At 37.0% G+C, this 26,899-nt stretch overlaps 1 protein-coding gene across 1 annotated transcript; it reads right to left on the reverse strand.

The window, feature by feature from the left end:
* Positions 1–464: 464 nt before the first annotated feature.
* On the reverse strand, positions 465–25,664 carry LOC146002799 (uncharacterized). Its single transcript, XM_083140749.1, has 4 exons — positions 25,496–25,664; positions 13,837–13,998; positions 12,313–12,440; positions 465–2,474 (listed from the first exon to the last, which is right to left on the reverse strand). Exons 1-4 carry the CDS (start codon positions 25,622–25,624, stop codon positions 863–865), a joined length of 2,031 nt encoding a protein of 676 aa, XP_082996875.1. The 5' UTR covers positions 25,625–25,664; the 3' UTR covers positions 465–862.
* Between the last annotated feature and the right edge of the window lie 1,235 nt (positions 25,665–26,899).

Below are 26,899 nucleotides of genomic sequence, written 5' to 3' on the forward strand. Positions count from 1 at the left end.
CACATCAGCAACTGACACACAGTATAATGTTGTTTTACTTTCACTGCACCCTTTGCTAAGTTATTACCTCTTGCCATGTTGTTTACATAGATTATGTCATCTACGTGTAGAATGTAGACTATCGCTGTTTACGCGTAGATGCACATCACTGGCTGGTAGCTTTTTGGGATAGTAAATGTGAAGGTTAGGCTAGGCGGGTTTGGTTTGCTTAGAAAAAGAAGAAGACGAAAATGGTTGTAGCATCAATATCGACCTTGCAAATAAACGTTTGCCGATTTCAAAGAAAAAGTATAACATCAATAAACAAGATTATATTTATAATAGCAGACCTCCTGTCCGAGTGTTTAGCACAGCATGCTACATCAGGTTCGAATCATGGCCTGGGCAGGGATGTTCATTGTGATGTTCCTTCATCAACTTAATCATATTACCACTAATTCTCATCCTAATGATTAGTCGCAATTATTTTTATTTGTCATTTTCTTGTAATTAACACCAGTGCTGCAACAGCCAAGTCAGTTGTTGAAAATCTCTTAAATATTGCAATTAGCACAATTGGCAGGCTTTTTATACAGGTTTAAATTGTTGGTCAGTGTTTCGGATCCCACTTTAAACTGTAGGTCGTCCCAAATAGCCTTACTGTGCATAAAGCAGACTTAAAACACCAGATCAATCAATAAATCAAATGTCATCATAGAGCCAAACTGTGCCAACTGTTTCTTAAGGAACTTGCATAACCAAGGTTTGTCACCCTATCAAACTGCACCTGAATTTTAAGGTGTGTTATCCATTTCAAAAACTATTTACAGACAGGATATGGTTTCACATCAGCATGAAAAAGCACATGCCAGCTAAGGTTTCATTACTCCTTTAATGACATTTGATATGCCACGTTGGAATGGCTTTGACAAAGAATGTGCCTTTTAAGGTCTGATTTCATGTTGAAAGTCTTTTTACATATGTTACACTGGAAAAGGTTTTCAGCATGACATTTAAGGTGTAATTTAAAATATGATTTGTCCTTGAAAGACTTTTCACACATATCACACTGGAATGGTTTTACATCAGTGTGACACAAAATGTGCCTGTTAAGCAGGCCTTTCACTTTGAAAGACTTTTCACATATGCCACACTGGAAAGGTCTTTCATCTGCATGACACACCATGTGGAACTGAAGGGCTGAATTAATCTTAAAAGACTTAGCACATCTGTCACATTGGAACGGTTTTTCATCCATATGACACTTCATGTGGGCATAAAGGTGTGGTCTTGACTTGAAATATTTTTTACACATGTCACATTGGAATGGTTTATCATCTGTATGACACTGCATGTGCCTCTTAAGGTGTGATATAAACTTGAAAGACATTTTACATATATTGCACTGAAAAGGTTTCTCACTAGCATGACATTTCATGTGTTTGTTAAGAGAACATTTATACTTCAGAGACTTCTTGCATATGTTACACTGGTATGGCCTTTCCTCCGAATGAACCTTCATGTGGAGGATAGTGTGTGATCTCTTCTTGAAAGACTTTTTACATATGTCACATTGGAATGGTTGTACATCAGTATGACGTAGCACATGCCCAGTCAAGATTGATTTCTTCTTGAAAGACATTTTACATATGCTACATTGGTATGGCCTTAGATCAGTATGTGCCCGCACATGATAGACAAGGTCTGATTTACGTACAAAAGCGGTTTTACATATGTAACACTGGAAGGGCCTTTCATCCATATGGCATTGCATGTGGTTGGTTAATTGTGATTTCGTACCAAAAGACTTTTTACACACGCTGCATTGCAAAGGTTTATCATCAGTATGTAACCACATGTGCCTGCTAAGAGTCACTTTATTCTTCAAAGACTTCTTGCATATGTCACACTGGTATGGTTTTTCGTCACTATGACACAGCATGTGGGTATTTAGTATACATTTATACCTGAAAGACTTTTTACATATGTTGCAGAGGAATGGTTTTGCAATCATCTGAACACTTGAGTCGCTGGTTTGTGCATCTTCTGCTCTGAATATTTTACAACAAATTTTATTATCATGCTTCTTTTCTGCACAAGTGGAATGTGACTCTGGATAGCACTTTGTTGTAAATGACCTTTTATGGGTATCACAGCTGCAATCCTTCACTCTAGTGTCTCTCCACAAGTAATCATCATATCCATCCTTCTGCTGAAAGGACTTGTCACACAATGATGAAAAATATGTTGTTCCATTCAAGTTTATCAGTAAATGATTTTTCAAAGAACATTTATTTAGCAACTTATTCTTACCGATCTCACATGAAAATGTCTTCTGATCTGTTTGAATGCATGCGTGTTTCTTCCAAGCATCTTTAGCAGAAAATATTTTGTTACAAATGTTGCATGCATGGGACTTATCACTGGTACCACTGCGAAAGTGTTTAACTGAAGGTGTAGATTTTTCCATGTGCATTATTGCTTTCACTAAGACCCTAGAATGAGAAAGACAGATAAAGTTAGGAATAGTTGTTGCCAGCATAAGCTTCATAAGAACATTTATTATCATCTCTATGCATTCTACCAAGTACCTTGGGGAAAAAAAGTAATTAGTTTCCAACGTTGTAGAATAGGTATGTGTGTACTGTTAACAGTGAAATGTCCTTATTGAGCCACAGTGAAGATGACATACTTACAAATTTTAAAGGAAATAACTGGTCCATTATGTAAACAACATTTGATTTCTTTTGGCACTGAATACACTCATTCAATTGTGTTCAAAATTTATTCACTTTCAAGTGATACAAGATCTTACCCTTTTCAGGTAAAGTTCAAAGTTAAATCTCTGAATATTACACACAGGACAGGCGACACTCACACAGTGGGTGAATTTCTACAGGACATAAATGCATGGATGATCTATCAGAACACTTAGGAAAATAAAATAAAACAATGTTTGCATATGAATTTGAGAGAATATCGAAGCAACCTTAGAATATTTTTGCAGTGGAAATTAAGGGGATTAGGGAAATAAGTAGGTGGGAGTCAACAAAAATTGTCCACCAATATTCAAGCATTTATATATTCCATACTAATAATACAGCTGGAGGAATTGATCTTTGAACAAGAGGGAACTGACTGACAGTATGTTACAAACTATAGATATTGCATATGACATTATGTTAATAACATGTGATAAAGTGAGTGAGTTTTTTTTTAAGTCCACTGTATGAACAGGTAGGCTAATCAGAACTGGACGTACAGTGTAAAGTGGGATCTGAACCACTGTGTGTCTCCAGAAGATGTGATAATATAAACATTGCAGTTCACTGGTTAGGAACATTGCACATCAGCATTACACTTCGATAACGAGCGCTTTTGTTCGCAAAGATCATCTGATTGATTTTTGCTTGTAAACCTCGTCACTTTCCTCTCTCTTAATAGACCAACAGTAGTATCCTAACATTTTCACACACTAATGACTTTGATAACGTTGTTCCATTATTTTCACCTCCTAGTGAAATCTGTCACCATGCTACTCACTTGTATCATCAACATTCACTGGAAAGTTATTTTAATCAGAATGCAATAGATGTAACTTGAGACTCATGTTGTATCACAATTATTGGAAGTTATTTTGTATCAAGGGGTCCCAGGTCTGATTCTCGGCGGAGGCTCATAGTGGTTCGGATCCCACTTCAAACTGTAGGTTCAGTCCCGATTAGCCTTACTGTGCATAAAGTGGACTTAAAACTCCAAATCAATACAATGCAAGTTATTCAATATTGTTATGACCTTTTTCCTGTTTTCAGAATGTTGTTGCTTTCCGAGAAAATTTGTAACTGCATCTACTCATCTATGCATGCTTTTCAACATGTGTCATTGTAGGTTTAAAATGTTCATATTGATTAACTTTTTTATATCTGTGCCTACAAATACACTTTCTTTCAGCTTGGCATAGATACTGTGTGAAAGCATTGTAGAGATACTTGAAAAAATTGCCAGGTCACTGCAATGATGTCCCCAATGTTTATGAAATTTCTGGCATACCATCAGGGAAACATTGTTGACACACCTACATACTTACAATAACAAAACATGGAACTGCATAAATAAGAAACTTCACAAAACACAATATACTGCAGACAAAACAAAGTGAATTTGCATGTACAAAAATATTAATGGCATGGTAGCTGTAGAGCAAAAACTATGTGTGAAGGAATAAAATGGGTGTCATTTTCGTGTTGAGCACCATGGATATATTAAAAAACACCATACTTCTCAAACCCACGAAGCATAAAGGACTGTGTAATTTACTTATTATGAGGGTATGAATGAAATGATTGCAACAGTCCACAAAAGTGTTGTTGGGTTACCTCTTCACTAATCACAGTATCTTTAATGAAAAACATTTGGCCTTCAAATTACATTGACATTAAACACATTGCCATGTTTCTTCTAAAGTTGTAGCACATACTGATATGTTACATGACCATCTTATCTTTATAAATCACTTTCAATTCAACATTGCAGACTTTTAAATGGCTACCACGTTTGCAACATACCGTAACAAATTACATATCATGTATCAAATTTTTTTGGTCCTGTTTCCTCATTCAAAGTTTGAAACAGATGTTTCCACACTTACAGACCACCATCAAAAAAATATGATTCAAGCAGCATGACCACCACATTTAATAAATTACTTGAATGCCTTGTTATTTAAAAAAATGAAGATGACTTCCCAAGATGACACAGTCAAAGTTGTTGTCAACATACTGTAAAAAGCCTTTCTACGTTTTGTGGGTATCAGTGTGTTTCATTAATGTATTCCAATCCATATTTGTTACATACAGGTATTTTTTTTCACATAAGATACATAAAATATTAATTTGACAGATTACTGTGTATATACTTTTCTATTTAATTTAAGATATAGAAAAAAATCGGTGACAAAAAAGTATTCCACTTTAACGAAGTGATCAATGAAATTTTTCGTATCATCACTACCATAGCATAATGGTATCTAGCTATGCTGGGAGCATAAAAACTCACATTTTGTGAATATCTGTTATTTAGTGAAAGTTAAACTTAAATTTTGATCATTCTAACTTAGTAAAATAAGTGTACGTTTTTGAAGATCAAGTATTGTAAAAAACTAAAATACTGTGAATTAATTTTGGTTATGGTAGATAACGGGTGCACTTATGGTGGGAAAGCAATGAGTGGAAAAAACCCAAAAGTTTCGATACACTAAGTTTATCAAGATAATATTAATTTGCACCCATGCTTAATACAATTTGCGATCATATTCAAGCAAAATGGTGATATTATAAACTTATTTAATTAAATGGAACGATTTAGTCAAAGTAATCCCAATTCTGTAAAAGTTGATTCTTATTGCCAACTTTTCTTCAGGGAAAAATCTATGTTTTACAGGAAAAACCTTTTTCCCACTGACGGTAAAAATATTTTATCAAAAATTTAATAATGTAAAATAAGTAAAAACTGGTATTTAAGTAATAAGAAAACTGATTTATTGAGCAAAGAATGTATTACAGATAAATCAAGATAGACTAAATTCCGTTCTAAATTTCTTCCTGGCCATTGTTCGACACCGAATTCCGTCCACAAAACACTTGCAAAAGTCCATCCTCCTGCAAAATTTAAATATCCAAACTCCTCAAGAGAGACATAGACTGGCTGACCATATATTTCTACACAAAATAGTGAATGGCAACATCAGAAGTGACCGTCTTCTTCAGGAAATTCACTTTCGTGTGCCTGCCCGCTCAAAAAGAAGCACTCTACTTTTTGCTTCTCAGAAGCCGAGATTGTGCCTCATCCAGCGCTCTCTGTTCCATAGACTGCCCAGTGAATACAATAATCTAGGAAGCGAAATAGACATTTTTGAAAATCTGGCCCGTTTTAGAAGAAAGTTAGCCAAAAGTATATAAGTCTCTTAACCACATGTAATTTTTCTGTTATTTTTTTTGTTGTATTATGTTATTTTTTTGTCCTTATGTTCTATAAAATCCTTCCAATGTAAAATGGCTAACGCTGTATTTGGAATCTTCTATTAAATAAATAAATAACATTGTAAAAAATTGTATTTCATACATATAAAGTATTCTGAATTTATAGTCTGTGCATATAGTGGAAAAATGGGATGTTTGGTGACACTGGGAGTGGAAAAAATAGACTTGTCGTGGATAGCTCGTTAATTTTGTGAAACACTTAAATTAGTCTTCCTTCTTGTTTTAAAGAAGAGAAATTTGCCGTTTATGAAGTCCCGTAAGGATTATGATTTCTAAAATGAAATTGACTGGCAAAACCAAAAAAAGGTATGTCGGGAAAGTGGTAGTTTCATATATATGACTTTGTGTATAAGATGTAAATCCAGCAGCCATTTTGATTGGTTTGGACAATGGAATGGGTATAGTTTTTAATGATCTGTAAGCAAAAGAATGGTCCAGAAATAACAAACTATTCTTTAAGTGATATTTGGCCATATAAATAGACTTTGGTGAAAAAATGTTGGAAATAAACCTTTCTAGATGCTTCAATTTTTTCCCATGGAATTATGTTTACCGGAAGAAGAATGCACAATCATAGAATATGAGTAAAATGATTTACTCATGCATCAGGGCATATTCATAAAACTGAAAAAGAACTAAGGTACATATATTGAAAATTAGTGCATATTACACAAAATGTAATGCACATGATGTTAATTATTCATCTATTAAAGGATTGTTAATTCTTAAGTTAGTGTACATACTATTTTACAATGATAAGTATAGTATATAATCTGACAACAGAAATGAATAAATTTAATGGATATTGATTTTCCTTAAGCACGACCCTGTGGCCTTGTGGTTAGCACATTGCGCTGCGACGCCAAGGGTCCCGGGTTCGAATCCCGGTCGGGCTTGGTTGTTTGTGAATGTCCATTCATCAATTTCATCATTTCATCACTCATCCCCATCTTCGCAAATTAGCCAAGAGGCACAAAACGCGAAGTAAAATAAACTAAATCAAATCAAAAATCAAAAATCCTTTTTAAAATTTACCCCATTGCTTTCCTGTGCAGTCAAAGTTATGCAAATTGAAAGCCTCGGAGCCACTTTCCCACACACATATCAGTTTGAACATTTTCCACTTCGCTCTGGAGTAAAGGTGCAAATTACTGAAGAAGGAGGCAGATGCTACTAAACATCAAAATCATATTTACCTATTTCAAACCTCAACTGAAAATTTGCCATATGATATAGCTTCATGTGATCTTCATAAAGCATTTTTATTGAATAAAACTCCTAGTAAAATTACTTGGAATGTTGCACTTACAGTTTCCACCCATATTCTTCCTTCCTCTTTTGGACTCGCCCATATATGTTGGCGTATTGTCGAAGCTCATAAGAAGGGGAAAGTGAAGACTCAGCTTCGTTTGAAGACTGCAGTTTGTAAGCATGTTTTCTAGACAATGTGTCCTCAGTCCAGAGGAATATATGAAAGTATTACAGGAGATTAGTGAAAATGAATCCGATGTCGAGGACCCAGATCTTACTGATGATGATATGGACTACATTCCTACAACAGATGGTGATGATGTAACTTATTCTGTGGATTCCGAAGACGACGAAGTATTGAATGAATCTTCAAATAATGAAGCAGGTAGTTGTGCAATTACATCCTCTGTGTGAGTGTGCAAGCATACATGGATATAAGTGAATGTACTGTTCATGTTCTCATGTATGATATTGTGTGTGTGTGTGTGTGTGTGTCTGTGTGAGTGTGTATGCACACAATGATTCGAACCCCTGGGACATCCCGAATGCCTGTACAATGGTCCACTAGAGAGAAAGAGAGAGAGAGAGAGAGAGAGAGAGAGAGAGAGAGAGAGAGAGAGATATTCTTGATTTATAGGTATTCAATTTTGATAAGTAGCATGATGTCTTCTGACGAGTCACTGGCACTAGACACTGGTCGTCGAACATTCTTTTTTATTTTGTTCTTTTATACTCGCTCATTCTGATTGTAATAATTGAACTTTGAATCATGATACTAATATTGTTGCAACAAACAAATAATAATAATACTTTCAATTGTAATACTAATATCGCTGCAACTCAGTTCTTTTTCAGAACTATCTCTTAGAAGAGGGAAACTGAAGAATTCGACAAACAAGACATCTGTGGGAGCTAGAGGTCGAGGAAGGAGCCCTGGAACAGGCCGAGGAGGACGACATTTCTTTGGAAGCCACGAGGTACGTTCAGTGTATGTTGGCAAAGATGGTATAAATTCTTGGACTGTTGAATATACTGGAGAACATGCTGAAGGGCGACGTAGTGCTCAAAATGTATTGAGAGAGACAGCAGGTCCCACTCCATATGCAAAACGGCATGTTGGTTCAAACGTTGCCAGTGCATGGCGACTTCTTGTAGACGATTCCATGCTTCGACACATACAGAAGTGTACGGAAGAAGGAGCAGCTCGAAACCAGCAACCCAACTGGCGTTTGTCATTACAAGAACTTGATGCTTTCCTGGCTAATTTATATGCTAGAGAAGCGTATGGGTGCAGTTCTATAGACTACGATTTTTTATGGAAAACTACTGGGGGGCCACTTTTCTTTCAACAAGCAATGTCAAGAAACAGATTCAGGGAAATAATGAAATATCTTAGATTGGATTCAAAATCATCCAGATCTGAATGATTACAAACTGATAAAGTTGCACTGTGCTCTGAAATTTGGGACAAATTTATAGCTAATTGTAGGAGTTGCTACACTCCAGGGGAAAATCTGATAGTTGATGAACAATTGTTTCCTTCGAAAGCGAGGTGTAGATTTACACAGTACATGCCAAACAAACCAGAAAAATTTGGTATAAAATTTTGGATGCTAGTGGACGTACATTCCAAATACATGTGCAATGCCTTTCCATACCTTGGGAAAGATGAATCAAGGAATGATAATGTTACTGTTCCTGAAAATGTTGTATTGAGAATTACTTCACCTTATCTAAATGCAGGTAGAAATGTAACTACTGACAATTATTTCACATTGCTAAAACTCGCTGAGAAGCTAAAGGAGAAGAAGACAAGCCTAATTGGCAGTATGAAGAAAAATAGAAAGGAGATTCCTAATGAAATTGTGAACATTAGAACACAAGTGTATGGAACATGTTTGCTAAAAAAGGGGGACATTACATTGTGTGCATACCAAGCTAAACCAAACAAAAATGTTCTACTCCTAAGCTCCGTGCATTCAGATGTAGAAATAGATTTGCAAAGCCAGAAGAAACTCCCAGAAACAATCAAGTATTACAACAAAACTAAATGTGGTGTTGATGTTGTTGATCAAATGGCATGCAAATATTCAGTCTGTGCTTCATCACATAGATGGCCAGTACATGTATTTTACAATATCTTAGATCTGGCAGCAATAAATGCATGGATAGTTTACAAGGCAGTCACGGGGAGGAACATTACGAGACAACTTTTTGATAGAATTAGCTGAAACTGAGAGAAGGACATTTGAATGCAAAGCCCAATAAAATATTGTCAACATCAATATCACATGCACGGAATGTAAGTGGCTCTGTTTCCAAAAAGAGGCGCCAATGCCAGGTGGCATTGTGCAATGAAAACGAAACAAGTGACATTTGTTCAATGTGCAACAAATATGTTTGTGGAAAATGTGTTTCTGGTGTAGAAAAGGTACTGAAATGCAAAAAATGTAATATGTGAAATTTCATGACGGAAACTTATTTCCTTGAAGAAAATGAATATTTATTGTTGTAATTAGTGCATGGAAAATAAAAATCGCTGGGTTTCATGATTTTTTTGACAAAACATTTTGTTTTATTAGTAATAAGATGATTATTCGCAATATCCATTTTGAGAAATGGTCAAATTTTAAACACCGGTCATTTTGACCGGAGGTGGTGCTTCTAGGTAGTAAAAAATCCTGGCGCTTCTATTGTTAAATAAGTTTCAAGAGTGATGAACCACTGCACGCAATAAAGAAAATGTTTCATTCTGATTGATTTAGTTTATTTTACTTTGCTTTGTGCCACTTTTGGCTAATTGCGATGATGGGGATCAGTGGCAATAAGATGAAATTCATGGATACTTACAAAAACCCATGCCAAGGCTGGGATTCAAACCTGGGGCTCCTGATGTGCTAACCACTATGGCAATAAAGAAAAAGTGACAACCATATTTGTCACTGATGATATAATAGAAAAGGACACTACAACAGCAAGCAGAATGGTTTGTAACTTAGCTGTGCTAATTGTACACCAACTAAGATTTTTTATTGTCTACCAATTTCTATTTTGGTTAGCATCCTGTTTTAAAGCATGACACATGTCAGTTACATCACCAATGAAACAATAGTGGTAATGCAGAAGACAATGAAGGTGGGTGCATTGTATGGGAGGGAAATCAATTCTTCTTACAGAAACAAAACACACTGAAATGTGTGTGCAATGTACACATCATGAAGCTTGTCCTGTGTGTTTCAATAAGGAGGGGTAGCAGGCAACAAGTAAGGCATTTCATTTGGGCATTGGTACTGGTCCCTAGTCATGTCTGATGTACACACACACACACACACACACACACACAAAACTTATTTGTGAGAAATTTGTTTTCATCTACATTTCTTTAAAATTTAAAATACAAATATTATTGTATCCCCCCCAAACAAAGAATGACTTGTCAGTGCAAAGAAGGCTATGGCATTTTATGACACATGGCTGTACCATTTCTTTTTTCAATGGGGGGGGGGGGGTATTCAAATGTGCTGGATGTCGAAAGTTGGTGGGAATCATAAGAGGATCCACCTCCATCAAACGACATGTCTTTATTCTGCCATTGTCCTAATGTGATGACTGTAGAAAATTAAGACATTGGTAATGATTCTCAGAAGTGAAGTAGTGTAATTCAATATAGTGTATATGTATGATACCTTTCCATGTGTTTTACAGAGTGGCCACTGTAAGACCATGATAAAATATAAGTATAATTCCTGGTTTTCAAGATGAAATTTCAAAACATTCACGCATGCAAGCAAGATGTTTTCTCAATTTCAGTTTTATGTATGTATTACCACCGCTTCTTTCTGTCACATATAGGTTTTGAGAGAATACTGTACCATTTTCCACGCAGCTTTCTTTTCCTTCCTCGATAAAAATACAAGGTAAACTGTGAAAAACTTGTCTTAAGGCATTCATAAATACGAGGGTCATCCACAAAATAAAGGCCGTTTGGTTATACAAAATGGAAAACACAATATTTATTGGGAAAAACAATTCTGTTACATAGTTGAAGCTTCCTTCACTTCTCTATATAATCACCTCCTACATTTAAACATTTGTCGTATCTGTGCACGATCTTCAGAATTCCCATGTTATACTCTTCTGTCGCCAGTTCATTAAGCCAGGTGGTCACTGCATTCTCCAACTCTTCATCACTTCCAAAATGTTTACCGCCCAGAAACTCTTTCAGCTTAGGGAAAAGGTGGAAATCGCTAGGAGCAAGGTCCGGACTATAGAGTGGATGAGCAAAAATTACGCCTGTCTTCCAAGATTCTGTTGTTCACTACAGTCTTCAAGTCTTCTGTGATGAGTGATGGGCGTCCAGGTCGAGTTTCATCGTGCACATTTGTTTGTCCATTGTTGAAAATTTCACACCATTTTCTCACATTTCTTTCGTTCATTACATTATCCTCACATTTCTTTCGTTCATTACATTATCAACATACAATGCTTTCAGTTGCCGGTAAATTTCTGCTGGTTTCACCTTTTGAGCGTTCAGAAATCCTCCACTCACAGCGTTATGAGTACAGCTGTTATGGAAGCCAGTTGACCCTGAAAAGAGAAAGAGGAGTGAGCTGCGCGGCGGAAATGCACAAGCAGTCTTTTGAATTCAGTGACCAGCTGGCTTAATGAACTGGGGGCAGAAGAGTATAACATGGGAATTCTGAAGCTAGTGTCCAGATACGACAAATGTTTAAATGTAGAAGGTGATTATTTAGAGAAGTGAAGGAAGCTTCAGGTATGTAAGAGAATTGTTTTTTCCAATAAATATTGTGTTTTTCATTTTGTATACCCAAACGGTCTTTATTTTCTGGATGACTCTCGTATGTATAAATTCAATGGGATTTCAAATACTAAAACTTGCAATTTTTCACATCTATGGAGAAAAATTCACGCAGTATTCCTGCAACCAAAAATTCACAGAATTCCTGGTGAGTAGCCACACTTGTGTTACAACTTGAAAATGCATGCCCTAGTCATAACACAATATCTGCAATCACTTACATACCTTGATGATTCTTCTTGTGTCTCTGAGTTGCTCTCTAAGCTGGGGTTAGGATCAACAACTGCAGAGCCATTTTCTTCACACTGATTGCAATCACTGTCATCACTTGAAGTATCACTCACCACATTGACCTGGAAATAGAAGGAAGAGTACAGTCAAATATTCAGAAAGTACTATTATTAGTTTAAATAGTTCTAATATTATTATAATAGTAACATTTTAATGAATAGTTTCAACTTCTATATGGTTAGTTACATATACAGGGTTATTACAAATGATTGGAGCAGTTTCATGAGTCTGCTGTAGCGCTAATATTTGACATAAGGCCATTAAATTTTACAGTAATGTAGAAAATCTCAAAAAGTTTTCTTCTCTTGCAGGCGTGTTTCGGATTTCTGTGGGGAGAGTGCAGCACTGAGCAGTGAGTAAAGATTGCAACAGGCATTGAGAAAGCTTATGCTGTGCTGCAATTTCATGCATACCAGTTGGTCAAAACAGTGCAACAACACTTTAGAACAAAGTTCAAGAAAGATGCACCGATGCCAACTCCATTCGGCGATGGTTTAGAACTACAGGATGCCTCTGTAAGGGAAAATCAACGGTTCGGCCTCTAGTGAGTGAAGAAACTGTTGACCATGTGTGAGCGAGTTACACATGTAGCCCACAGAAGCCGACGAATAGAGCAAGAAGAGCACTGAACATTTCACAACCAACCGTTTGGAAGATCCTACGGAAATGATAGCACTGTTTTGACGGACTGATATGCATGAAATTATAGCATAAGCTTTCTCAGTGGCTGTCGCCATCTTAACTCAGTTTTCAGTGCTGCGCTCTCCCGACAGAAATCCGAAACACGCCTGTGAGAGAAGAAAACTTTTTGAGTTTTTCTACATTACTGTAAAATTTAATGGCCTTATGTCAAATATTAGAGCTACAGCAAACTCATGAAACTGCTCCAATCATTTGTAATAACCCTGTATATCCTCTCTAGTGAATAGTGTACAGAAATAGCTCAAGAGAAGCAACTGTTTTGTTCATGTAGCAGTGAAAAGTAAAGCTACTTTCAAAATGTAGCATTCGGATTGCTCAAATTAGCATTTTTAAGAATAATGGACTGGTTCATTTATAGATCTCCATCAATGACAGCCATACAAACATGTTGAAGATGTTTCTTCAAAAAATATCTTGAAGTGCCTAGGTATAGGGGTTTCAGCTCTAACTGTATCAACATGAAAAAGGATCACTCCCCTGCCTAGGTACTGGATTTTGGAAAATCCCTTATTAGTGGCTGCTTAAATGTCATGCAAGGGTGTCAGAATAATAATACTAAAAAATTAACACTCTTCTCTAATATGAAGAATCCAAGATGGCAGTGAAAAATTTTGGGCCCTACCTGAAAAAAAATAAAAATATTTCCACCTTTGTGGAGATAAAATGTGGAAAACATCATGCATTTTTTCACAAGGAATGCACCATTTCATCGTGTGGTCGCACTAACTTAAACATTTTCAAATTAACACTTTTTACCTGTTCTGTCTCCTTTTGACTGAAGTTCACTCTCTTCGTGGAGATTTTATCTTTCATCATCATGTCAGCATTTTGACATGTTTGGAGGAAATCATGAAAGAGATCAATCTCTTGCACACATTGGATGCACACAATATCTGATGAATCAAGTGCAGTTGTTGCCTAAAACAAGAAAAAAAAAGATTTATGTGATAGATATTAAGAAAAAAATACTACTGGGAAGTAATTAAGTCTTCTTTAGGGTCACCCAAAGTGTCAAATTCACTTCACATGTAGTACACCCTAGACTGCATTTTTTTCAGACTAATGAGCCTATGGCACCTGAACTCACAGTGAGTACAATGTGTTGCGGAATGCGTGTGATTGTCTTCTCATGAATGATGTCTGAAAACTATTTATCCACAACTTCATGATCAGTCTTACTGTGTAGAAACAAGTTACGATGTCCCCACTTCCCTTGAATAAATTACTGATAACAAAAGTAGTGTCACACAAATTATTACAAAATTATAATCCTTGTTCAACCATATTCTCAAATTAATTCTCTTGCAGTTTATGGTCCTTACAAGCACATAAACAGAATTTTTACTGTTACATTTTCGGAGAACACACACTCCCTTCATAAGATATTTATTTTTAGTTTGAATAATGTTACAGTTATAACAATGGAATAAATTGAACAAAAGCATAAGGAAATAGTAATACTGTTGAATGTTGTACAAAAGACACACTTTTCCAACATGGCCAAATTGACTTATCAATTTGTATTTGCTCTGTAGTGAGTAGTCTGTGGAGAATGCTCTCCAAGAAGGTTATCGTGTACCACTGTACATCGCGTTGGACATTAATAAAGTGTTAATTAAGTGTTAACATGTGTTGTTACTCTTTGTAAATCCAACTCACGGAAATATCTGCGCTGAGGTTCAACAGGTTATGGGTCCAGATACGTTTCACATGTATCCACTGCGCTCGTGAAGTTTGGTGGTTTGACGGAGTGCAACAGTAAGTGTCGTCGTTCTTCGGAGTGCAACAGGAAGTGTTCTTTGTCTTCCTAACCAGACTGGCGAGAGTTTTGCACTCTCGGAAGAAGCGTTTTTCGTTTGCAGCTAAAGATGGAGTTCAAGACATCAGTAGACATGCTAAAAGTTGCGCAGAACTGGCCAAGGTGGAAACGACAAGTGGAGCTGCTGTTACGACACCACAATCTCTTAAAAGTTGTGGATGGCATGTGTACTTCTCCACAGGAACTTGGTGCTGAGTGTAGGATGAACGAGGTAAGTACAAAGCAGAGTGTAAAACGTTCCAGAAGGTGGACATTATGGCACAAATGATATTGGGGAATGGCATGAATGATGCTAATTCTAAACTTACCAGCACGTGTGATACGTCTAAGGAAATTTGGAACAAATTGATGTCCATGTATGAACAAAGTTCGGCACAGCGTTTGGATCGATTGTCAGAGCAGTTCTTCAATCAATCCAAAGATGAAGCAGAAGATATTGCAACATATGTGTCCACACTACAGAGAAATTTCCGTGAAATGAATGATGAAATGGAACGTCTCACGAAGTCCAAAGTTCCAGAACTGCTTTTGATGAGTTGAATCATGTCTACCTTACCTAGTGAATATTTTGAATTCAAAAGTGTGTGGGAGTCGGTTCCAGTGGAAGAGCGTACTGTAGACAGGCTAACTGAATGACTTAGGTTAATTGAAATGAGACTTCCCAACAAGAGTAGTGACACTACAGCTTTTGTGGTGAAAAGTGATGATCCAAAGAAACACAAGAAATGTCCAGAAAAAGCAAAAAGTGTTTTAAATGTCACAAGGTAGGCCATTTTGCCAAGCAATGCAAGTTGGTGTTAAATAGGTCTTCAACCAGTGGAAGTGTGCGTGTTCCAGAAGGAGGAGCCTTTGTGAGCTTTGAATAGAACTGTCCTGCTTCGGAAGTTTGGATTGCAGATACTGGAAGCACAGCACATACGACTAACAGGAAGGACTATTTTGTACAGTACCAAAAATTCCCAGCACCAAAAGAATTACAGGTGGGAAATAAAGCTATCATATTAGCACATGGCAGTGATATAGTGAATGTGGAAATGTTGGTCAACGGTAGGTGGGTGAAAAATCATCTTCGTGATGTGTGTGGTATGTGCCAAATATCAGTAAGAATTTGTTTTCTGTGAACTCCACTATAAAAAGAGGTTTTCTATTCAGTGCAGACTCCATGAAGTGTTTACTACAAAGAAATGGCAAGGTACATGCATGGGGAAGTGTTACTTTAAGTGGTTTGTACCAAATGCACATGCATGCATTACCCCCCAAAATTCCTGTTGAAGTATGCTTAGTGTCAGCTTCCGATACATTGCAGCTGTCGCATGAAAGGTTGGTACACCAAGGTAAGCAGCATGTTCAGAAGTTTCTAGTGCAGCACGGAATTGATGTAAAAACTGATGATCAGGTTTGTGAAAGCTGTGTAGTTGGCAAGCAACACCTGAAAAGTTTTTGGCAGCGGGCTTCTCGTGCAGAAAAAACAGGTGAAAGAATCCATGCTGACTTGTGTGGGCCAATGCAAACTAAATCACTGGGCGGTGCACTGTATTTTGTTTGTTTCAAGGATGACTTTTCGAAATTCCGATGTGTGTTTTTTCTGGAACAAAAATCGGAAGTTGCTGCAAGACTAAAACAGTTTCTAGCTGAAGTCAGTGTTACAGGCCATGTAGTGAAAGAATTGCTCACCGACTTTGGGAAGGAATTTGATAATGCAGAAGTGAAGGCTTTATTGAAAGAAAATGGGTTCAATTTCAGAACCACCATGCCTTTATACACATGAACAGAATGGAGCTGCAGAGCATGAGAAAAGCTGCAGAATGGAAATTAGCAATGGAAGATGAAACCACACTTGGATACTTGTTGAACCTCCAAGCAATAAAAAAGTTATTGATAATTGGTGGTTTCTAAAAGTAAAGACCAAGGCAGATGGCAGTATCTACGGATTTAAAGCAAGACTGGTAGCAAATGGTTATCTTCAGAAGAGTGGAATCGATTACGATGAAACCTTTAGTCCAGTGGCTCGATTTGATACTGTACGAACTGTGCTGAGTGTTGCAGCTTGTGAAGGGTTGAAGTTAGCTCAATTTGATGTGAAAACAGCCTCACTTTATAGTGAACTTGCTGAGGAAATCTATATGTATCAACCTGAAGGGTTTGATGATGGGACTGGTCATGTGTGTAAGCTAAAAAGGAGTCTTTAAGGACTGAAGCAAGCATGTCGAAGCATGGTTTTACATGCAGCAAGCTGATCCCAGTGTGATCATTTGTAAGAAAAATGAAGAAAATGATCGTAGCCATCTATGTGGATGATGGATTGGTTGCAGGCAATGATATTGAAGATATCAAAGGTTTTGTTGGAACTCTAAAAGAAGAATTTGAAATTGTGGTTGGGTCATTAGATTGTTTCTTGGGCATACAAATAACACAAAAAGAAGATGGTTCTATTTTTGTATATCAAGAGAACTATACAAAGAAAATTCTTGAGAAATTTCGCATGAGTGAAGCGAATGCTGTGTCAACACCTGCTGAAAAAGGAAGTGTTAATGGAGGGGAAGTAAACACACAGCAGTTAGTAGACACTAGTGTGCCTTACAGAGAAGCAGTTGGCAGCTTGATGTATCTGGCTACAGTCACTAGGCCAGATATCTCCTATGCTGTTGGACAGTCCAAGAATATCTGATTGGCAAGCAGTGAAATGGATTTTCAAATATGTACGAGGAACCACTGCTTGTGGAATATGCTATAGTCCAAATCATAATCCTGGAAGCCTTCAGTGATGCAGATTATGGTGAAGATCCAACAACAAGATGCTCAACAACTGGAGTTCTATGCAAGTATGCAGGCAGAGCAATATCCTGGATGAGCCGGAAGTAGAAGTCAGTTGCTCTATCAACAACAGAGGCTGAATTTGTGGCAGCCAGCGAGGGAGCGAAGGAAGTGATATGGTTAACAAGACTTTTGAATGAGATTACTCATCTGACAGGAATGCCCATACTGCTAGTGGACGATGCTAGTGCTATTAAGTTGGTAAAAAAATTCCTGAATTTCATAAACGCTCAAAACATATTGCAGTGCATTATTATTTTGTATGAGAAAAATTTCAGGAGAAAGTGTTAAATGTGGAGCACATTGATGCTGAAAGTCAGGTAGCAGACATTCTCATGAAACCATTAGCAAAAGTTAGGTTTGCTAAATTATGTGGCTTAATGGGAGTGGGAAATGAAGAGTAGTGTATTTATTGTTATGTTAAAGTGTAACAATGTTTTGTAAAAAAGCAAGCATGTGAAAGTAATTTTTGAGGGGAAGTGTTGAACGTTGTACAAAAGACACACTTTCCCAACATGGTCAAATTGACTTATCAACTTGTATTTGCTCTGTAGTGAGTAGTCTGTGGAGAATGCTCTCCAAGAACGTTGTTGTGTACCACTGTACATCGCATCGCAGTCGGTCTCGATATTAATTAACTGATAACACGTGTTGTTACTCTTTGTAAATCCAACTCACGGAAATATCTGCACTGAAGTTCAACAAATACAATGAATCTTGTGGCTAATATTACATGGTCAAACATAACAATTCAACTGTGAAACGAGCAAATTATTATTCTATTTTATAAATAATATTCTCAAATTTTAATTAAGGATTGCAAATATCAGTAGATAATTCAAAATTCTCCTTCCTTCTCCAAAGATTCTTGATCTCTTGTGTAGGATTAAATTTCAAAGCCGGTGATTTATCACACTTGTGAAAAGGGAAATCTGCATTGAGTTCATATTGCCATTCTCATTATTTAATTTCTTCCAGTGTTCTTCTGCAATGAATGAAGAATCCCATACATTTCAAAATACGTCTCCCATTATTCATTTTAAAACATTTCTTTTTGTAATTGTTTTTTTCTTTCTTTCAAATCAGCAATTTTTCAGTGCAATTGCAATACTTTAAAACGTTCTGCAATATTTTAAATACTTCTTTGTGCACTCTCTGGGTCTAGAAACAAAATGTCACAAGATTGTTACATGAGAATAATTTGAGACTTATTGAATGTCATTACAGGAATGTGATGTAATGAGTTAGTATGACTGATTAACAAGTCCTTCTAATTTCATTCTAGAATTATACAAGTATCGGTAATAGCAGGAATCATCAAATGGTGGTATTGGTTTAGCCCTATAAAATATAGTTAACAAAGTTTCACAAACACAGAATTGGTCAACTGCTGGATGAAGTTTTCCAGGAGCTGCAAGAACTTACATAACTCAGAGACCCTTAGGCATCATGAAGGTTTTACAAAATATACTTATAGTGATCAAGTTAACAAAACCAACACTAGCCCCTCTCTTTATTGCAGAACTGTTGTGTTTAGTCCACTTTATGCAGAGATAGCCTATTCGGAACTGGAAGTACTTCGCACTTTCTAGATGCCACTGGTGGACGGGCTGGTGCACTGCTGATGCACGCTTCGGCGTTCTTTATGTGACTGGTGTGCACGAAAGCTTTCACCAGGTTAAACCATGATGTCATCATTTTACATTGGCATCCAGGGCTGGTACAGCTGATGAATTAAAATGGCATCGTCTGCACTGAAGCTTGTTCTGATTCATGATATGCATTCTGTAGCCAAGAGTACGGAATATAATGCAATTTTGTTGCAGGGAGGCCGAATAAACTGGTGGGAGGCATAAACTGTCAAAATGCTTAATAGCGCGGCTTGTTTACTTGCACGCAAGGTGAAATTTAGTATGCTGATGCATCAAAACATGGGTCCCCCTTCTGCTACAACATGCAGGAAAGCATCCATTTGCAATATTCAATACTCTGCTGCAACATGCAGGAAAGCATCCATTCACAATATTCAATACTTTTACAAAAGAATATTCACATAAATTGCTTGTGCACATGCAAAATAAGATGTTGTTAAGTGAAAATATATAATATTCATGAAATAAATATCTTTTGTGATTTAGTCACCATCAGTAACTTTTTCCTAATAAACACGAATATGCATGTGCATTCCGAATCTAGTCTTCAGTATGATGATTTCCGGATTTCACCAAATTTGGCGTAGTTTTTGGTGCAACAGTCTGATACACGCTGGTGAATTCTGTAAAGTGCAGACTGTTCAAAAGTAGGATTTGAACTACTGTGCAATGTCCTTCCATTGCGTTTCAAACCTTGGACTCCTTGATGAAGTTATTCTCATTAGCAGTAAAAGAAAAATACAAGGAGCTCAGTCACCATGGGACCTGACTTCTGAAATTAAGTTCCTTTTTTAATGTTTCTAGTTCAGAATGTGTTTAAGTAGAATGTGAAGCACGGATACATTCATTTGCTCTGATAATATTGCATCCAAAGTATACTCTAATATACATCAATATTCATATCCATATCCCATAGTGAATATATCACATATATATCAATCATTAGTTGAATTCTCCTATCAGAAAAATAACGATCAATTATTGTTATACTTGTGTGGTGAATTTCTATTTCTACCTATGAACATACCGACAATTCTTTGCTTTACTTCTATATAATGTGATTTATTTCAACTCAGCATATTCTAGATTAGCATGTCAAATTCTGATAATGTAATCTACCACAAAATTACTTGTGTGTGTGACATTGTTTATTTGTAGCTGTAAATTTTAAACGTAATTAGCAGAGACCTATAATTGGGCAGCTAAATGCCTGTTAGTCCACCAAACTTAAATAAAAAAATAATCTAAAGGGTTTGAAGGCTCTAAAGGTATCTCCCAAAATTTTATTCTTTAAAGTTGGCAAGTCTAGTTTTAATTAACATTAATTTTGCTTTTAAGGGTGCAGCCGGGAACCAACACAAATATAGTATCATCCCCATAAGTGAAAATACTATTTTCGATTAATTTCGCTTAGTTGTTTTCATCTCTTAGACATGTATGAAACATAATACAGAAAAAGGCCCAAGTTCCTTTTGTTTTATTGTGATTTCATCATGGTACGAATACAATTTTTACATGGTTCGATTTTGATGTACATCTGTTAACACATACTGCGGAGTTTTAGCGATTACTTAAGATTTTGTTCAACATATGCTTTCATGGTTAGGTTAGGCAGGTTAGGTTTGGTTCCCTTAGGATTAAAATAAAGTCCCTAAATGCATTCTACTAAATTTCCGATTTACTTCTACATTCATTCCCATGCTTCTACGATATTTACTGTTGCTTGTCGACGGAGAATATCTTGTCCATGACAAGTACGTAAGGTAATTTTCAAATTGTTTTTTTCAACATAAGTAACTTTTCTTTGAGTCCAAACAGTGCTCATTACTTTAAGGAAGGTTCAAATTTCGTGTGACAATGATTTCCAAAATTCTATGATAAATAGTCTTTGTGCTAGGAGAAATCATAAAACAATCGGAACTGTTACCCATTAAATTACTAATACCATCGAAACTAACAATGTCAGATCAGTATTCGAATGTCAAATTAAAGGTAACAGTTCGTTATATCGGAGACACATTAAAATCGGATATTTTGTGTTTTGCATGGTTCGTACTTACCAATTGGGTATTGCGGAACGTAGTTCAAGGTGCAATTATGCTTTTACATGGAAAGAAACACAATTTTTTACATACATAGTCCTGTCTTCGCTTCTGCAACACACAATATGGCGGGCACATTCTGACTCACGTTGTGGGTATGCAGTGTTTCCAAACTTCTTCACCGAAAAATACCATGTGTGAAAATTTTACATTATGCACAGGTAGCTGTATAACTTCCACCTGTGACGAACACGATAGTAGGTATTTTTCAGTTCTGAAGGTTAAAACACTGCATACCCACAACGTGAGTCAAGATGTGCCTGCCATATTGAGTGTTCCGGAAGTGAAGAAAGGAATAAAAAAAAGCACTCAGAATGTGAAAAATTGCATTTGTTTTCGTCTCAGAAGCATAATGGCACCTTTAACTATGTTCCGCAATACAACATTGGGGTAACTATCTGATATTGCCCCAACAGATTTCTTCAAATTTACAGGAGAAACTACTTACTGAAATCGCTTTCTGTATCATTGTCGAGGTATTTTCTTTCGCGGAAACTAAAAACTTCACCATAGAATGCTGCAGAACAATAAATAATCAATTGTTACGTAAGGAACTTGCATCTTCTGTAACATTAGGCCGTTGTTTCCATTATGTTCGCGCAGATGGCGCGAGAGTCGAAAGTCACGCGGTCTCGGCAGTGTTTCCAAACATGCCTTTTACACATTTTTTTTAACTATGCTTACCTAACCTTACCTGACGTGTCGAGTATTTTTTATTTTTTTTAACTATGCTTGCCTAACCTAACCTTACGAAAAATGGTTTTTGGGGCTAATGCGAATGGTTTTTGGGGCTATCCGTCAATGGTTCATGGGGCTATCATGGATGGTTTTTGGGGCTATCCGTCAATGGTTTATGATGACATAATGAACACGAAAGTAGGTATTTTTCGGTTAAGAAGGTTGAAACACTGGGTACTATTATAGTATAAGGGAAACACCTATAAATCATATTTTTTACATTGCTAACGTACTATTTTGGAATGCGGAACATTTCCTAAGGTGAAATAATGCATTTCTAACTAAGATAATTTCTATTTCTTACATTTATGAGTACTTACTGTTACTTGTTATTTCGATTCTGTAACACATTATGGCGGGCGATAGCGTACTGGTTCAGGGTGCGTTGTGAGAGTGTTTTGTTGATTTATGCAGTGTTGCAACCTCGTACACCAGAAAATACCTACTTTCATGCCCGGATTTGAAATTATGCTAATACGTCGCAAACCATTGACGTTAACCTCACAAACCATTGACGTTAGCCCCCAAAACCATTCGCATTAGCCCCAAAAACCATTTTTCGTAAGGTTAGGTTAGGCAAGCGTAGTTAAAAAAAATAAAAAATACTTGACACGTCATGTTGTAGTGAAAATACGGCAAGGCTGAAACACTGACTATGGGGTTGCATCATCTTAACACACGGAACACTGTACTCTCGTGCAGAAAGCAAATGGCGGCAGCAGAAACAGCGAGTCGGACAGAGATTTTGGTACTACTTTACTATACCTGAGACACCTGGGAATGATTTCTTTCGCACATTTTTACATTGCTAACATACTATTCTGCATTCCGGAACACTTATTTAGGTGAAATAATGGAATTTGTAACAAAAATAATGTATATTTCTTACAGTTACGAGTACCTACTGTTCTTGTTTATTTCCACACACAACATGGCGATAGCTTACCCTTGATCGTTCGTTGTGCCAGTGTTTTGTCGATTTGGAGTGTGCATGCAGTGTTGCAAGCTCCTTTACCAAAAAAATACCTACTTTCGGGCCGGATTTCAAAGTATGCTCAAATAAAAAAAAATACAAAATTTAAAAAAAAACACCTCAGGAACAAACCCTTGACGTTATGTTAGGTTAGGTAAGGCAAGCATAGTTTAAAATTTTTTAAAAAATTAAAAATTCTTTAGGAATTTTAAATTGACTTTTTTACTTACTTACGGGGACAAGGTATGCCTACTAGGTTAGGTTAGGCCTGTTAGGTTAGGTTCCATTAGCACTCCTTTCGTTCAATTTAGCATATATGGACAACATCGGCTTGTAGCAGCAGCAATATCGGGTATTGTGCTCTCGTGCAGAAAACAAATGAAGGCAGCAGCAATAGTGCGTCGGAAATATTTTTTTAAAAATTAAAAACACTTTAGGAATTTTAAATTGACGTTTTTACTTACTTACGGGGACGAGGTATGCCTACTAGGTTAGGTTAGGCCTGTTAGGTTAGGTTCCATTAGCAGTCCTTTCATTCAATTTAGCATATACGGAAAACATCGGCTTGTAGCAGCAGCAATATCGCGTTGGAAATAGATTTTCGTAGAAAACTACATGCAATCGCATTAAAATGGATCAAAACTACATTCCCGAACATCAACAATGCTACAGAAAGTTATTTGCGTAAGTACTTTCTCCTGTAAATTTGAAGAAATCAGGGTTTACTCATACCACGCATTGTACTCTCGTCCACAAAACAAATGGCCACGCAGCAATAGCGTGTATAGTGCTCTCGTGTAAAAAGCAAATGGCGGGAGCAGAAATAGCACGTTGGAGAGAGATTTTCGTATAAAACCACATGGATTCACATTAAAATGGACCAAAACTACATTCCGGAACATCAACAACACTCCAGAAAATGAATTCCGTAAGTACTTTCTCCTGTAAATTTGAAGGAATCCGTCTCAGGTATAGTAAAGTGTTAGCGAGATTTTCGCAGAAAATGACATGTTTTCGCATTAAAATGGATCAAAACTAGATTCACGAACTTCCACAACGCTACAGCAGAAAATGATTTCCATAAGTACTTTCTCCTGTAAATTTGAAGAAATCCGTTTCCCTTATACTATAATGTTACCAAACACTGCATACCCACTCCAAATCGACAAAACACAAGCACGATGGCTAGCTCCACGGACCATTGGCGCTAGCCCCACGAACCATTGGCGCGTGGTTAGGTTAGGCTAGGTTAGGAAACATAGTTAAATTTTAGGGTCGTAGTAATATCAGGAATATATATATTTCGTTCTTTAAGTATTCGAAACGGAAAATCTTGCGATAAATAATGAGGAATTGTGCATTGTCGGTTGCGATGACTGACCCTCTTATTTTGCAAGTTTGACACATGAGCGCCAAATTTTAACTTCAGATTCGTGATTAGGAGCCCTAATTTAGTGAGTATGCCGAATTTCAAACAAAATGGAGAAATTCCCGGTATTGTAAAATCGCTCCAAATTAAGGAAAGAGGTGTTCGGGCCTTATCGGATAAGTACCCAAAATTGGTAAGTACGAACCATGCAAAACACAAAATATCAAATTTTAATGTGTCTCCGATCTATGAAACTGTTACCACGAAGGGTTACCAAATTAAGGTAACGATAGTATAAGCCGGAGACAGATTTCTTAAAATTTACAGGAGAAAAGACGAGAAAGTACTTACGGAATTGCGTTCTTGAGGACTTTCTGAAGCCGGGAAAATTGTTTTTTAGAATCGTGCAACGTATTTTGCCTGTAAATAAGGTATTTTTCGTCAATCATGCATCTCCGTTGTACGATAGCTCGTTGCGCCATTACCGTCGACTACGTGAATCAAATGTTCCGTGCGTTCGGTTGCAAAGAAGCAATCACCATGCAGATAAGGACGTAAAGTAGAGTCTAGCCTCGCTTAAAAACCTTTTGTGAATAGTTTGTGCGGCATTTATCGGTTCATAAGTTTTGAAACACTGCACATCAGCTGACGATACTGCATATCAGCTGACGATAGACAACGTGAGTCAAAATTTGCCCGCCGAATTAGCAACGACCAATAAATGATTATAATGTTAAAAATAACGCTTTTTCATGAAAAAAAAGTGATCCCCAGCTTGAAAAATCTTCTGCTATGCATATGAGGTAAGTAGCAATGATTTTTATTTGAAAACAAACTAGTTTAATGTGTCTCCGGCTTATGCTACTGTTACCCAAATGAACACCATAGAACGTTCTAACAACACCATGAGATCTCATTTATATCATAGTATACACGATTTATTCTTACCCATATGCCGAAGCAACTTTTAATCTTCCTTAGAATTTCCATTCCATTTTCTTCAGCCTTCAGAATGCTTATACTTTCGTTTGAGCTAATACGTTCAAAACAGAAAAAACATTTCCAGTAAGCCATCATTTCGCTGCTGCAACATCAACTTATTTCACATTTGTCACACCTTTACCACAGAGCCTTTACTGTATCCATCTCGTTGTTTGTTACACACAGAACACAAAACAGACCAGATTATGTCACAGTATACTTGTTGTTTGTTGATTCCTATTTGGCCACAGTTAGTTGAACGATCTCGCTGATCGAGATTTCCGGTCGTTTTAGTACAGCGCCTTGAATAACGTAGTGTGGAAAACGACTCAAGAAACTAGTTCCCCAGACGGATGACAGACATAGATGGCATTGCGATCGGACCAGGAGCTAATTTTGTTATGAAAGTAATGCGGCTTAGTTAGTTTTTGGAATATATTGTGTAGATTTGTTTGTCTAGAAAGGCGGTAAGTGAATTGATGAAAACAGTTATATTTGTGGAATGATTTGCAGTCACGAAATGACATTAATTTGGATAAAATAAAATTAATAAATATATATTATTAGCATGCGTAACACAAGAAGAAACATCGCAAAGTGATTCCGGACGTCAGGTGTTGGATTGTGTACTAGAGTTTTAATTTTCTATGTTATTAGAATATAAATAGTATCCTGAGAGATATTTCATATCGAGGCGGCAAACCACAAGTGTCGCTTGGAAGCGAGCAGTCCGTAATCAATGCAGCCTTTCGAACCGTAGGGACACAAGTTCTGACTGCACCGTTTCCTCAAGGAGATTTTACACCAAAGCTACACGCGACAAACGATACGAGTATTTCACACCAAAGCGACACGGGTCCTTCGGTCCAAGGCAACTTTCATACCGAAGCGAGACGCGACACATGTTGCTTGGAAACGAGCCAATCAAGAGCAACATTTCACATTGTAAAGGCATGACGGGTAGCACAGGCCAGCGTTCGGTTGGTGAAATCCTCAGGCGATAAATGCCGCTTTGGTGCGCAATATCCCTAAAGCAAGACACTCATTGCATCGCGCATGCGCGAACAACAAACCACGGCAACACGTTGCAAGCTATTGAGGAAATGGCCCAATTTGGGCGACACACAAGCAACAAAGCGACTTATGTGGCTTATCGTGTCCCCTAGATCTGGTGTTCGCACAATTAGCAGCAAACGCTTGCTAATAGACTGAAGTGCCGCTTCAAGACTGTCGCTTGTCACTTAGTTGGGAACTCCCCCTGTAGCGCGTCGCTTCGGGCTGAGCACCCTTCTTTCCGACCGAAAAAACAAGTAGCATGCGAATACGACATATGAACGTGTCGTTTGCTGTTTCGACCCTCATGTGCAATGA

The sequence above is a fragment of the Lepisma saccharinum genome, chromosome 19, assembly GCF_977018435.1.
Source record: "Lepisma saccharinum chromosome 19, izLepSacc3.1, whole genome shotgun sequence".
In the NCBI taxonomy this organism is placed as follows: domain Eukaryota; kingdom Metazoa; phylum Arthropoda; class Insecta; order Zygentoma; family Lepismatidae; genus Lepisma; species Lepisma saccharinum.